Genomic DNA, 14,236 nt, shown 5'->3' with positions numbered 1-14,236 from the left:
GTTTGGTGTGAGGAAAGTTAGCCACTGATTGAATCCCCCCCCCTCCCCAATCTTATTTTATTAATTTATTTGTTTGTGTGTGAGAGGAAAGTTAGCCACCAATATTTGGTGAGAGGAAAGTTAGCCACTGATTTTAATTTTAATTTTTTTTGTGTGTGTGTGAGAGGAAAGTTAGCCACCAATATTTGGTGAGAGGAAAGTTAGCCACTGATTTTAATTTTAATTTTTTTTGTGTGTGTGTGAGAGGAAAGTTAGCCACCGATGTTTGGTGTGAGGAAAGTTAGCCACTGATTGGATTCCCCCCCCCCCCCCCCCCCATTTTATTTTATTTTATTTTATTTATTTTTGTGAGAGAGAGGAAAGTTAGCCACCAATATTTGGTGTGAGAAAAGTTAGCCACTGATTTTTAAATTTTTTTATTAATTGTGTGTGTGTGAAGAAAGTTAGCCACTGATATTTGGTAAAGAAACATTATGTAGGATATCTGGGCAGGATATTTGAGATGTATATGAAATAAATGTTACACATAGTATAGGATAAATAACTTTACCTCAGGAATGGATTTTAAAACTTACCTCAGGAATGGGAAGATGGCCAACATGCTAGCTGTGTTAGCTGGTGGCTCTGTATTTGTCAAACATGATGCAGAAAACTGTTTTTTAACATATTTATTCTGTTTCATTCACATGTATCTCATTTGTTTGTAATTGACAACAGATGGGTTTGGAGTGCAGCGTTACCTGTTCGGCGGCGAGTGTGTGGAAAGCTGCCCGCAGTCACACTATCACTCGTTGAAGAGCACGTGCGATCCATGCACTCCGAACTGCAGCACCTGCGTGAGCGCGACAGACTGTGTTCACTGCGCTCCATCGTTCTACTCCAAAAACGGCATGTGTGTCAAGCTGGAGTGCGCAGACGGTCAGTTTCCTGCCTTCTAGAAAGTTCTGCTTCTTTGCCACAGGATGCATGTTTTCCTTCTGCTCCATTAGCAAGAGCTAATACAGTATAAACAAGTTGTGCTGGCTAATATTAAGCGTATAAAGCCAGGCAACCACAGGCCAAAACCAGTCAATTTTACCAGATTTGTGAATATTTTACCATCAAGAACTTTCATACATTAGAACATATATTAACATGTAAAAAGAAATTGCTAATAATTAACACAAGTAATATCAAGTGAGTTTAAAAAAAAAAAAACCCAGCTCTGCTACACAACAAATAATTGTGTTGTTGATCTTTAAATTTTCCTCATCAGCTAGAAGCTCAAAATGCTTGGGAATCCCCCCCCCCAAAAAAAAAAAACCAAACAAACCATATTCTATCTTTACTTAAATCAGGGTTTCTCAGACTTTCGTGGCCATGCAGGGCCCCTGTTAACAGGGGTTAATATTCAAATATTAAGCTCACTGGTTTAATGTGTACAGTAATATCCAATATCATCATGAGTATTTATTAGAGCTAGTGAGCTTTTTAAACAGTGACCACTCCACAGACAGAACATGTTAAGCCTCGGTCACAACCAGCCGTACGTGCTCCTATGGCCCGTTGACGTGCAAGAAACACATGGAGGGCACGAGTGTGATGTGCTGATTTTCGAGTCGTAGACTGGCCGCAGAGGTTCTTTGTCATGTCAAACAAACTCTACGGGCGCTTACGTTTTTTTCAGGTTGCAAGACAAACTTGCGGCCAACGTGCGTCTTTCTCCACGAACAAAAAAAAACGCAGCGATTTGGGAAACGCCAAAAATCGCACGGCCAAAAAATCGTACGTCCGGTTGTGACCTAGGCTTTAAATACCAGTAGATACTGGTTTCATTACATCTGTTTTATGCTTAATGTCAAGAGGCAACAAGGTTGATAACCATAAGAATGCAATAAATATAATAGCTTTGATAGGGTTGTTTGGGATTTCCATCACTGCAGCAACCTAAAAAAAAAAAAAATCACAGACCCCTGGGCCCCATTCTGTAGTCAATATATCAGCATTTCCTTATAATTGTGTATAAATGAACCACACTGAAAGATTAATTCCTGGGATTCTGTTGGTTGCTGAATTTGTCTGTTGACTGTGTTCTCAAAATGAACAGTTTCCTATTTGTAAGGTACACTATACGACCAAAGGTTTGTGGACCCATGACCATCAAACCCATATGTGGGCCTTTCCCAAACTTTTGCCACAAAGTTGGAAGGACACGATTATATTGGATGCCTTCATATACAGTGGTGCTTGAAAGTTTGTGAACCCTTTAGAATTTTCTATATTTCTGCATAAATATGACCTAAAATCTGATTGTTTTCACACAAGTCCTAAAAGTAGATAAAGAGAACCCAGTTAAACAAATGAGACAAAAATATTATACTTGGTCATTTATTTATTAAGGAAAATGATCCAATATTATATATCTGTGAGTGGCAAAAGTATGTGAACGTCTAGGATTAGCAGTTAATTTGAAGATGAAATTAGTCAGGTGTTTTCAATCAATGGGATGACAATCAGGTGTGAGTGGGCACCCTATTTTATTTAAATGAACTGGAACGCTGACTTGCACCCCAGGGCTTCTCACCCGACATCAGTGCCTGACCTCACTGTTGCCCCTTTTCCACCAAATCGGTTCCAGGGCTGGTTCGGGGCCAGTGCTTAGTTTGGAACCAGGTTTTCTGTTTCCACTGACAAAGAACTGGCTCTGGGGCCAGAAAAACCGGTTCCAGGCTAGCACCAGCTCTTTGCTGGGCCAGAGGAAAGAACCGCTTACGTCAGCGGGGGTGCGGAGTTGTTAAGACCAACAACAATACATAGTTTTCACTGACGTCACGGCATTCTGGGGAACGTCCTCCAGCCGCCAACTTGTGGGGCAAACAAAACGGACCATCGCCATTACCAGCTACGTTATCTCGGACGAATTTATGAAGTTATATAGTCAGTTTTCTAAAATAAAGATCAACGTCGGCAAAATCAAGCAAACAGAAGTATATAGATACATTAGACGACATCTCACGACAACGGTATGCAGCCAAACTGGCCTTGATTGGGGGAATTGACCCCTACGAAGTGGACAAAGATGCATTTTCAAGTGACTATGCAGGGCTGCCAAAGCCTGAAACTGCTAAAGCCTGCTCCAAAGCCTGAAACTGACTTCATCAAACTTTTAAAGGCTGTCTGATATATACAACTTTATATATTCTACAGCGCGCCTTTTGGCGGATGCCGCCTTTTTCATGGCTGAATCGCGCAGATCCGATTTTTTTTTTTTTTTTTTAGGGGGGGGCGTTGGAGTGTCTGATTATAATTTCAAAGTAAATTCTGTATTAAAATTACTAAATAAGCAAATCCGTTAGTCCATGAAACATAGGAAGTATAAGGATGAGAAAAAAAACAGTTTAAATCGGAAACTTTCCGATTTAAACTGTTTTTTTCTCATCCTTATACTTCCTGTTTCATGGACTGTAACGGATTTGCTTATTTAGTAATTTTAATACAGAATTTACTTTGAAATTATAATCAGACACTCCAACGCCCCCCCCCTAAAAAAAAAATCGGATCTGCGCGATTCAGCCGTGAAAAAGGTGGCATCCGCCAAAAAGCGCGCTGTTTGCATCCCTGGTTGATTAAACACAAATCAAATCATACAGAATAGACCTAAAATGTTTTCCAAAAACAAACTTAAACACGATTATTTAAACAACTTACCACTTATAAAATGATCGGAGCAGACTTTGCTGTGTTTTGGAAGGCTGATAATCCTTGCGGTTGATTCTCGCAAGCCATAGATTTCTCCTTTGTATGCTGAGTTTCTTTGTTTGCTCGCCTTCGTGCTCCCGTACAGTGGGAATTCCATAAAAGCTCCGCTTGACGTCATCTGACCTATTACAACAGCCGTGAATACAACACGTGTGCACCATTGCTAGCTTTAAATAGCCTGCTTGGGTTCTTTTGAAGACTTTGTACTCGCGCGTTACAATGTGTGCTCAGTGACCCGTATGGTAAGCTTGACCCACAAGATGGCCGCCACTAGGGAATCCCCGACTCTGTGACGTCATGTGAAAACTATGTATAGCAAGACCGCGAAAGGTCGTCATTTTTAAATAAGCGACGAGATATCATGGATGCAGTAAAGCAGCAGTCATCCATTATTGTTGTTGCTGATTCTTCTCCATGTTGTTGTTGCTTCGATGTTCGCGCCAAGGTTTATGCAAATGCAGCAACATAACTGACGTATACAGTGACGTAATGACGTGGCTCCCCTTAGCACCCCGAACTATGGAAAAGCAAACTGGTTCTCAACTGGCTCGCAAGTTGAACGAGTTGTGAACCAGCACCAGCGCTGGCCCCGAACCAGCCCTGGAACTGATTTGGTGGAAAAGGGGTATAATTGTTTTGTGGCTAAAAGTCAAATGGCCACGGTGACGCTCCAAAATCTGGTGGAAAGCCTTCCCAGAAGAGTGGACATCATTATAACAGGAAAGGTGGACTACATCTGGAATGGGATGTTCAAAATGCACAAATTAATGTTATGGTCAAGTGTCCATATACTTTGGCCATGTACCTTTTTAGTGTTCAAAATCCATATAATTTCACTGACCGGTTCATAGGCCTTAACAGACTTGGACTTTTAAAAAATTTATTTATTTATTTACTTTTGACTTTGACACTTTTTAAAATAGGAAAGCTGGCATGTGAATTTTGAACATTTTGTATGCATCACAAATCATGCTTGATGGTGAAATCCATTTGAAAATGGATTTTTGTGATATGCAAATTGGCACGTATTTATGCTTTTCCTTGCATATTTAAATGCATTTTAAAAGAAAACTAATATAAAAAAATTATTGTATTGATGTACAGTATACTTTCAACAGGTTAAGGCTTATTCTGGTATTGACTAAATGTAAAGGGGGGAGTCTTTTTAGGGTGTAGTTTCTGGCCTTAAAAAAAAAAATCAAGACCTTGGTATTCTATCCGTGAACTTGAGGTATAAATCTTTGATCATATACACATGTTTAAAAAAAAAAAAGTAAAAGCAGATGCTGTACTTTTCGATTACTATGTTTAATGACTATTTTGGAGTAAAGGTTTTCGCATATATTTAGTGGCAAGTAAATAACATTTTATAACACAAGCTCATCTTTTGTCAGTAAAGTCAGACGCAATCTTAATTCGAAAGCCTAAAAATATAGGTCAATAGGGAAGTGCATTAGCCAGTTTATTTGTTCAGGGCAAGAATTTTAAGCCTCTCATTTCACACCCGTCTTTCCATCAAAGCTTATCAGCCTGAATCCGTACTGAATTTGTCTCAGCTGGTCACAACACGCACTGTAGCTGATCTAATCAGATCTGCTTAACACATTCAGAGGGAGATATGGAAAGAGTTTGACTGAGATACCGAACAAAAAGTGAGACAGACAGTGGTGAAACTCAAATTCTTATCATTAGTGGCAGACGTGTATAAACGGCTCCTCTGCTGTGGCCTGAGGGCTCGGCTACACACGCCACTATACACATACATACACGAACATTCCCTTCGTCAACCCCCCCCCCCCCCCCCCACACACACACACACAAAATCTTCTGGTACGTGATATAATGCTCATACAGACATACACCCTCATTCATTTTATTGTGCTTCTTACTGATGAGCCAGACACAGTACCTTTACTTAATATAGCTAACATTTGAAATTACTGCTATCAATTATAGCCAGTTTATACCACGGTATCACTTTTTGATATGACTTGTATATAGGAAAATTAAGAGTATATGTCTTTTTTTTTTTTTTAGAAATACACTAGAGTGATTTGTACAGGATATATTGGATATTTTATGTAGTATATCTTGAACAGGGTGTATGAGGTATTGATTACTCTTTCAGAATATGCTCATTAACCATATTGTATGCTCTGTACAGAAGTGGCTAATACTGGTGAAAGTGAGGATTGTGTTACTTGTGAAGAAGGCTGTCAAAAGTGCCTCAGTGGTGGGTATTGCAGTACAGTATTGTTTTTCAGTTTTGTCAAGATAACCTATTTATGGTGACAAATGCAATATTTTATTGCATGATGCAGATGCATCGTCGTCGGATGTTCCGAGGAGACGGTTGACTAGTCTGTTGAATTCTGACGAGACGGGGAAAAGTTGCATCAATAAGGGACATTGTAATAAAAATTCGTCATGGTGAAACGTTTTCCAAATTTGCACTCTGCACATGTTTTAGCCACTTTGGAGCTTCTTACTTTACACAGAATATGATCGTATTCATGCCCACAAAAAGCAAGCGCACGCACGCGCACGTGTGTGTAAAACTGACATAAGATGAAGCACGTCTTGCTACATTACTAGCTCTTTTCATCTCCTTCAATTTGGAGCTGGAATGATGGCAAAGATGAAACGATGTCACACTATGTCGTGTGTGGGTCATCAAAGTACTAGATGCACGCTGGTTTCTGTTGAGATAAGTGTGCAATCAAATACGGGCCAACTGGATCAGATTAAAGAGTGGCTGATAAGAAGTGCTCCTTGAGTTTCTCATTTCCCCTCTTGGTCCTGGGGCCTTTTTGGGGGGTTGAGTTTTTCAAAAACGGATCTGGATTCAGTTGGTGCTTCTTTTTCCAAAATGGCTTTATTCTTTATTATGGTAGACTGATTTTTAAAAAAGGTCACATTGCTAAACACTACTACTATTACTACGACTAATAAGAGAATTAAACTTGGTAGTGGCAACAGGTATGAAATGTTGTCTGGTACATTGTTGTCCTTGTTAATACTGTGTGAGCAAACATGCCTTAAACAAATCATTCAATCGTGTCACGATGGAGTCCAAACAATCTACATGCCCTAAAGGCCTACAGTTTCCTTGGCGCCTTGCATTCTTGCTTCAATTAGATAAACTATGTATTGGCCCAGCTCTTGAACGAAGGGAATATTTGCTCAGTTTGGATTTCACAATGCAGCGGCCCTGAAGCAAAGTTGCTTCATAACAGTCCCGTTGAATTAACCAATGAGTACGTGGATCTAATCTCGTTTCCAAAGTAGGGCAATGTTGGCTTGCCCCCTGTTGGTACACAAAGAACAAGACAGCTAACTGGCTGGTTTAATTTTTTTTTTTTTTTTAATCTGTGGTGGTGTTCTGGAGTCATGGTTTTGTTCTGAATGTCCAACTATGATCACTTTGATCACCAAATCACACTTTGGATGTCTTTTTTCTTTTTCTACTGACTTTTTAATGAATGATGGCATTATTGATGAAGCTCAGTCAATATTGTTTGTTAACTGATGATTTTCTTCTCCTTTGTCAGTAAAACCAACGCACTGCATGTCCTGTCTCAAGGGATATTACAGGTAAGCCTTAGGAGTTGGAGTTTTAATTTAATAAAACGGGTTATTTTAAACATGAGGCTCAATCCCTTTACAATTTATTTTTCTTTTAGATTGGGGGAAAGTTGCCATAAGATTTGCCCTGAGAAAACCTATGGAGATGATGATGATGATGATGCCAATCTGTTGTGCAGGCCATGTGATGATTACTGTGTTAACTGTGATGAGTCCCAGTGTTACCTCTGTGAAGACGGCTTCTTCCTCTCAGGTGTCAAAGAATGTGTTTTGTTTTATCCAGACAAACACTCTTCTGTTCAGTAGTCAGCGATGCTCACCTACAAAACCTGGTGTTCATTTGTTACTTAGTGGTGTATTTTTCATTATTCTCATGATGGTGATATCACTCATGTCACATTGCTATTGAGGTTTTTCACCCACGTGACCAAGTCATGTGATGCTGCCATTTTGGACGTCACGGCTCGCATCAGTTTGAATGCGAGGAAGGCGACAAACGAAAAACATAAGAAAAAGGAGCGAGATGCAGAAAACACCTTCACTATCCAGCGACGTAGGGCATTTACAGGGCGAGCAGAGGGAGAGGTATTTGCAAAAATTGAGGTTAGCAGGCTTAGAGAACGACGTTTACCTGCTTCCACCAGGATTGTTCACTGACGTACGGAAGTACACGAAGCCCTCGTCTTTACCTGACTTCGGCCCACATGATCTGTATACCTATGTCGTTAAAAACCCATCGCCATACACAGGTATTGATCTGAAAGCGTATAAGAGTTTGGATACCTACAAATATTTTGTGTCAGGCTGGGTAACATGCCTACATCAGCGGGTCGTCCCTGGAGCCGGCGGTCGCCATCTTATTACAGCTAAGGTTTGTTCACATTTTCATTTACTTTTGGTCCTCAGGATAAACAAAATGTTATTAAATGTCATTGAAATAACTTCTTAGTCTGTTGAGACATGGCCCGTTTTATAAATTTGCTGTTACCAGGCAATGACCAAGAACTGTATTATTAGGGTCGGTGTCTGTGTTGTAGCAGTGTACTAGCAGCTAGCTGTTAGCACTAGCTAAGGTCAACAACATAGTAGCTAGTATGTTACTGTAGCAATGTTTATGTTCAGTCATTTGGATGACTGTTAAAACCTTTCAGTCTCAAGTTTTTCCTTTACTGTATTTACTAGTTTACTGTAATTATGATCCGGCAGCTATTTACACCGGATCCAGTGTAAATAGCTGCCGGAGCCGACGTCCGAGCTTGCCGGAGCTAGCGTGCTCGGGCAGGCTGGGACGTCGGCTCCGGCAGCTATTTACACTGGATCCGGTGTAAATAGCTGCCGGATCATAATTACAGTAAACTAGTAAATACAGTAAAGGAAAAACTTGAGACTGAAAGGTTTTAACAGTCATCCAAATGACTGAACGTAAACATTGCTACAGTAACATACTAGCTACTGTTGTTGACATTAGCTAGCTTGACCTTCAAAATGGCGGACACCGGGGCGTCACGTGACCCTGTGACGTCAGGTGAAAAACCTCAATTGCTGGCACAGTGACAATTAACAGGAGACAAATGTCAGTGATCTCAAATATGAGGGATAATGGTCAGATTTTTGTCATTAGCTCATAAGAGCAAGAGTTTTTTCTTGTTCAGTGTTTTCTTAATAAGAAATTGAGAACATTTGGAATTAAAGTTCCAGAATACAATACAGCAGTACGGTTACATGATGCTGAATGATGCCAGAGACTCGGCTTGGCAAGGTAGAGATCTATGAGATGACTAACAGAACCATGTTGATGGTGCGATTAGTATCAAAGTCGAAGCTTTGGGAGCTGATCTGTCTGAGCAGAGTGTAAACAGAGGTGGACAGTAACGAAGTACATTTACTTGAGTACTGCCAATCAGTGATCACTAGGGTTGCATCACATCCATATACTATATAAAATCAAGTTCAATGATTTCTCCGCAGCATTATTTTAACTCGATCAGCTGATGGCAGAATGGAAGGAAACGGTTCTTCTGGGGAATGCACGCACCCATGGCCATACCTAGAACCCATGTTTCAGCTTTCTGTACGGATTAAAGATCCGTTTTGTTTTGTTTGCCTAAAATGAACCACATCACGGCCTACAAAAACTTGCTGCCCAACCCGCGGAAGCATATTGATCTAGTATATAAACATTTCTTTCCAAGAGAAAGCTTGCAATGAAGTTGTCTGTGCTTTTAGAGCTAGCGATAACGTTGCAATAGCTGTGCAGTCTGGTTAGTCACATGACTTTCTATGGATTTGCCCGCCAAGTTGACGTAGCCTTGTCCATGGCTAACGTTAACACACAGCTAATTAACTTGGACACTGTTAGTTAGCATGTAAAAATGGAGTTGCGCTAACATGAATAACGTTAACTTATCTGAAGTGCTTTCAGAAATGTTTTGGCATAATTTTGCCAAATAAACAATGTAGAAATCTGTGTTTATTCTCCAGGTTCTACAAGTGAGTCAGTAAATCTAGTTGGTTGATTCAGAGGTGTTAAGTTTTGTAAGCACTGTGGCAATAATAGAACAATGCATTGACAGAAGATGTACTTTTAATACTTTTAAAAGCAAGTACTTCAGTACTTAAGTAAAAATTTGACTGTACAACTTTCACTTGTATTGGAGTAACATTTAACCAGTGGGATCTGTACTTTGTCCACCTCAGAGTGTACATCTCATCTCATTATCTCTAGCCGCTTTATCCTTCTACAGGGTCGCAGGCAAGCTGGAGCCTATCCCAGCTGACTACGGGCGAAAGGCGGGGTACACCCTGGACAAGTCGCCAGGTCATCACAGGGCTGACACATAGACACAGACAACCATTCACACTCACATTCACATCTACGGTCAATTTAGAGTCACCAGTTAACCTAACCTGCATGTCTTTGGACTGTGGGGGAAACCGGAGCACCCGGAGGAAACCCATGCGGACACGGGGAGAACATGCAAACTCCGCACAGAAAGGCCCTCGCCGGCCACGGGGCTCGAACCCAGGACCTTCTTGCTGTGAGGCGACAGCGCTAACCACTACACCACCGTGCCGCCCCCAGAGTGTACATGTAGTGGATATATAGGGTGGTGAGAGAGCTGGACTAAATAGGTAGACATGAACCGAGAGCTAAATCCCACTGGCAACACTCGGTAAGTTGTCAGAAGGCATTGTAGGTAATGAAGGAAGCTGTTTTACCAAAGTAGAAATCAACCAACACGTTGAGTTAAGTTTTTAACCCCCCCAAAAAAATCAACTCAATCTCATTATAAAACAAATTGGACACAACCAAAGGTGTGTCTAGCTGTTGAAAAGACCAGGGGCTAAGTCAAGTTTTCCTGGGACTTTTTATTTTTTTTAAGGGAGGTTGGCATTGAGAGGTTTGTGAGGTTATATCTAACTCATCTCATTATCTCTAGCCGCTTTATCCTGTTCTACAGGGTCGCAGGCAAGCTGGAGCCTATCCCAGCTGACTACGGGCGAAAGGCGGGGTACACCCTGGACAAGTCGCCAGGTCATCACAGGGCTGACACATAGACACAGACAACCATTCACACCTACGGTCAATTTAGAGTCACCAGTTAACCTAACCTGCATGTCTTTGGACTGTGGGGGAAACCGGAGCACCCGGAGGAAACCCACGCGGACACGGGGAGAACATGCAAACTCCACGCAGAAAGGCCCTCGCCGGCCATGGGGCTCGAACCCGGACCTTCTTGCTGTGAGGCGACAGCGCTAACCACTACACCACCGTGCCGCCCCCAGTTTCTGTATCTCTTTATTTTTATTATTTTTACACTATCAACACCCATAATGTCTCAGGAAACTGACGCATGTACCAATAGACTTAAATATCACTAGTAAAATTAATAATCAGATAATAAAAATCTCATTTCTCACTCACATATCGGTCCTTTAGGACCACAAAGACATGAATTCTAAGCTACGTTGTTATTACAACATTCAAAATCCCAAATGACCTACAAATCCAGTTGTTTTCTGTTAATCTCTTACTGTTTTTGAGGGTGAAAATACCCAGGGCTATAGTCCCGAGTGATCGGACCTAACGACACCATTGGATATAACTGAAGTCTAAAGTCCTTCCTGCGCCATGCAATCAGGCTCGTTGGGCGGCGCCGATCTCCATTTCGATAGCGCTCGGCTTCTCGCCTATACTACAGCTAGGGTTACGGGTTGGCTAGTCCTCTGGTAACCGCAAGAGTTTGACTCCCCGCTTGCATCTGCATTGCAGTGTGCCTTGCCAGACGGCAGTAGGTACCGTTTTTATATAATGGTCTTTGGTATGACCCGACTACAATTAGATCGAGAGGTGGACATGCTAACCACTAGGCCAACTCACGGTATACAGCTGAAACTCATGTTAATTCTACAGATTATGAAGCCTGTAGTTCATGGTGGATTGTTCCTTTAAGTTGTATATTGTGTACTGTCTGTATCTGATTGCTGTGTGTGTGGTGCCTAAGGGCAGGAAAAATAGAGGTTTATGTGGATGGGAGGTGAGGACAGACAGACATGCTGCTACCAGCCCATCACACCTCCTCCCCACTGAATTGCAGCTGGGAGAAAATAGAGCTATACGGAATGAAAGAAACTTGTTCTTTTGTTGGGTCATTTCCTGTCTCAGAATGCTGAAGTAATAGCATACAATGCATCGTTTGAACTAATTATGCCTACATTTGTATGTACAATGATATTCATGATGTTTCTAAAGATACTAAACCCCTTAATTATGAGTTGACCTGAGAGTGTATCTTGTTCATGTCTAGACGGGATGTGTATGGAGCAATGTGAAGAGGGTTTTTATTCTGACGCGGTACGCGAGTGCGAGCCGTGTCACTACAAATGCCGGTCATGTGGTGGCCCGTACTATGACGACTGCGACTCCTGTGAAGATGACATGCGTTTGCTGGATGGGCAGTGTGTCCGTCTAGACAAAGCAGTCCAGTGTGAACCCTTATACTTTCTCAACGGTAAGTCAACACCTTCATGTAGCATAACGCGTATTAGCTGCTGAAGCTATATATGAGGAACCAAATGAATAAAATATGGCTCATTTGGTCTGAGCCAGATTATGTAGAAAATCCTAATGTAATCCTATTTTATTAAGCTAAATGTCACTGTAGGAATTGAACGAGTATGAAAAATGTACTTCTGCTGGTGCTTTTCCACAAGTTCCTGGCTGCTATAATTAGCATTCGCTTATAATGCGCCTCATCTTGAAGATAGTAAATCATACATTTGGTTCATCTTAAAATTACTGCTTGCTGCATAAGTGCCTTCTGTCTCTTCTCAACCCGTGTGTGTGAGATGTGTAGAACAGGAGGAATGTGAGGAGTGTCATCCGACCTGTAAGCTGTGTTGGGGGTCACAAGCTGATGAGTGTAACACCTGCAAGGATGGTGAGTGTGTTGATTGTCCAGTGCTTCCATATATCCTTTCCTTGAAATGTTCTCATTCAAGATATGCAGTAACATTCTCGGGCACGTGTAAAGAAATGCTGTAGTCCAAAAAATGGCTTAAATAAAATGAAATGAAGTGTTTCAAGATTTAAAAAATACTGTAAGCAATAAGCCATAATAAATTAAACAAATTCTATATTTGGTGTGAGAACTTTTTGCTTTAAAAAAAAAAAAAAGTCTTTGGTACAACGAGTGCGGTTTTATAAGGAAATGAAATTTAGGTTTTACTGAGCGTCTTGCAGAGCCAGCCACAGTTCTTCTGGACACTTTGACTAACTGTCACACTCGCTTCTTAATTTTACACCAAAACCCAGCAGCCTTCATTGTTTTTTTTAATCTGAAAAGTCATCTCTTATTTAAAGTTGAACTGAAGGCATTTTTTTAATCATCAAAATTCTGTTTATCTCATTTTATTAAATATTGGAATGCATTTTTGATAGCTATTTTGTCACTGCTATAGCAAGTTCTGAGTGTTTGAAATATGCTCTGTAATATATCAGTCCATATGTCAAAGCAATGGCCGTAAAAGAGATTCGTTGAGACCTGTGTGAGACATCGTAAGACGGAAGTAAAACATACAGCGGAAATCAAAGTGACCGACATCTGCCAACGTTGTCAGAAGACGCGCGTGCCCTCTTTAGAATGCTGACGTAATCAAGCCGGAAGTTTTGTTTGTTTTGATAGCAATCAGGAAAGTTTGAAAAAAGTAGGCAGTAATCGTCATTTAAACTCGTTTTTGTGCAATATTTCGTTTGGAAAACAGTTTTCAAAATGGCGGCACTGACACCTGGCTGACACTTGACGTTTCTAAGTCTCGTGAAGATCGCGCGGATAAGCGACGCCTGCCGTGGACCAAATGAACTAAATTCAACATGGCTAAAAACCGAATAGGCTGATAAGTATAATATTTAATTGCCAATCCGAGTCACTATATAAGGTTACTAAAACCAAAAACGTAATTGAATAACATGTTAATTAAGAAATAAAGCAAGTTTAAAAATGACTTCAGTTCTCCTTTAATATGCTGCTCAGGTACAATTTTTTTTTTCCTCTTTCTGTAACGTTTAAATTTGTGCTGGAAAACGAATGTTTGGAATTCTTAAAAAAAAAAAAAAATTGTACTGACTCGATAATGTAGAAGTCATAAAATAGAAATCTATTACACAGTTTGTATGGAAAAAAACTACAGGGTGCTGAAGACTATATTATATATGTACTGTATCTGTGTATATATCCATAGGTATGTTTCTAGATGCAATCAGCCGTATGTGTGTATCGTTGTGCCCTGCGGGTACCTTTGGGAACAAGACGAGTGGGCACTGCGAGGACTGCCTGCCAGGCTGTGTCGTGTGTCAAGATGAAGCCCAACGCTGCCACAAGTGTAGAAGTCACCTCTACCTACAGAATGGCTT

General features: G+C 40.8%; 1 protein-coding gene across 1 annotated transcript in view; it reads left to right on the top strand.

Annotated features, from left to right (window-relative positions):
- pcsk5b (proprotein convertase subtilisin/kexin type 5b) overlaps window positions 1–14,236 on the top strand; it is a 103,662-nt gene that overhangs the window by 66,860 nt on the left and 22,566 nt on the right. The window contains exons 23-29 of the mRNA XM_060931385.1: window positions 718–918; window positions 5,903–5,971; window positions 7,290–7,332; window positions 7,422–7,576; window positions 12,132–12,335; window positions 12,681–12,764; window positions 14,065–14,236. The exon at window positions 14,065–14,236 is cut by the window's right edge and continues 21 nt beyond it. Of these exons, the coding sequence (XP_060787368.1) occupies window positions 718–918; window positions 5,903–5,971; window positions 7,290–7,332; window positions 7,422–7,576; window positions 12,132–12,335; window positions 12,681–12,764; window positions 14,065–14,236 (928 nt within the window). The remainder of the gene's footprint in view (window positions 1–717; window positions 919–5,902; window positions 5,972–7,289; window positions 7,333–7,421; window positions 7,577–12,131; window positions 12,336–12,680; window positions 12,765–14,064) is intronic.

Source organism: Neoarius graeffei, chromosome 10, assembly GCF_027579695.1.
Source record: "Neoarius graeffei isolate fNeoGra1 chromosome 10, fNeoGra1.pri, whole genome shotgun sequence".
Classification (NCBI taxonomy): domain Eukaryota; kingdom Metazoa; phylum Chordata; class Actinopteri; order Siluriformes; family Ariidae; genus Neoarius; species Neoarius graeffei.
This window is presented reverse-complemented; position numbering and strand designations above follow the sequence as displayed.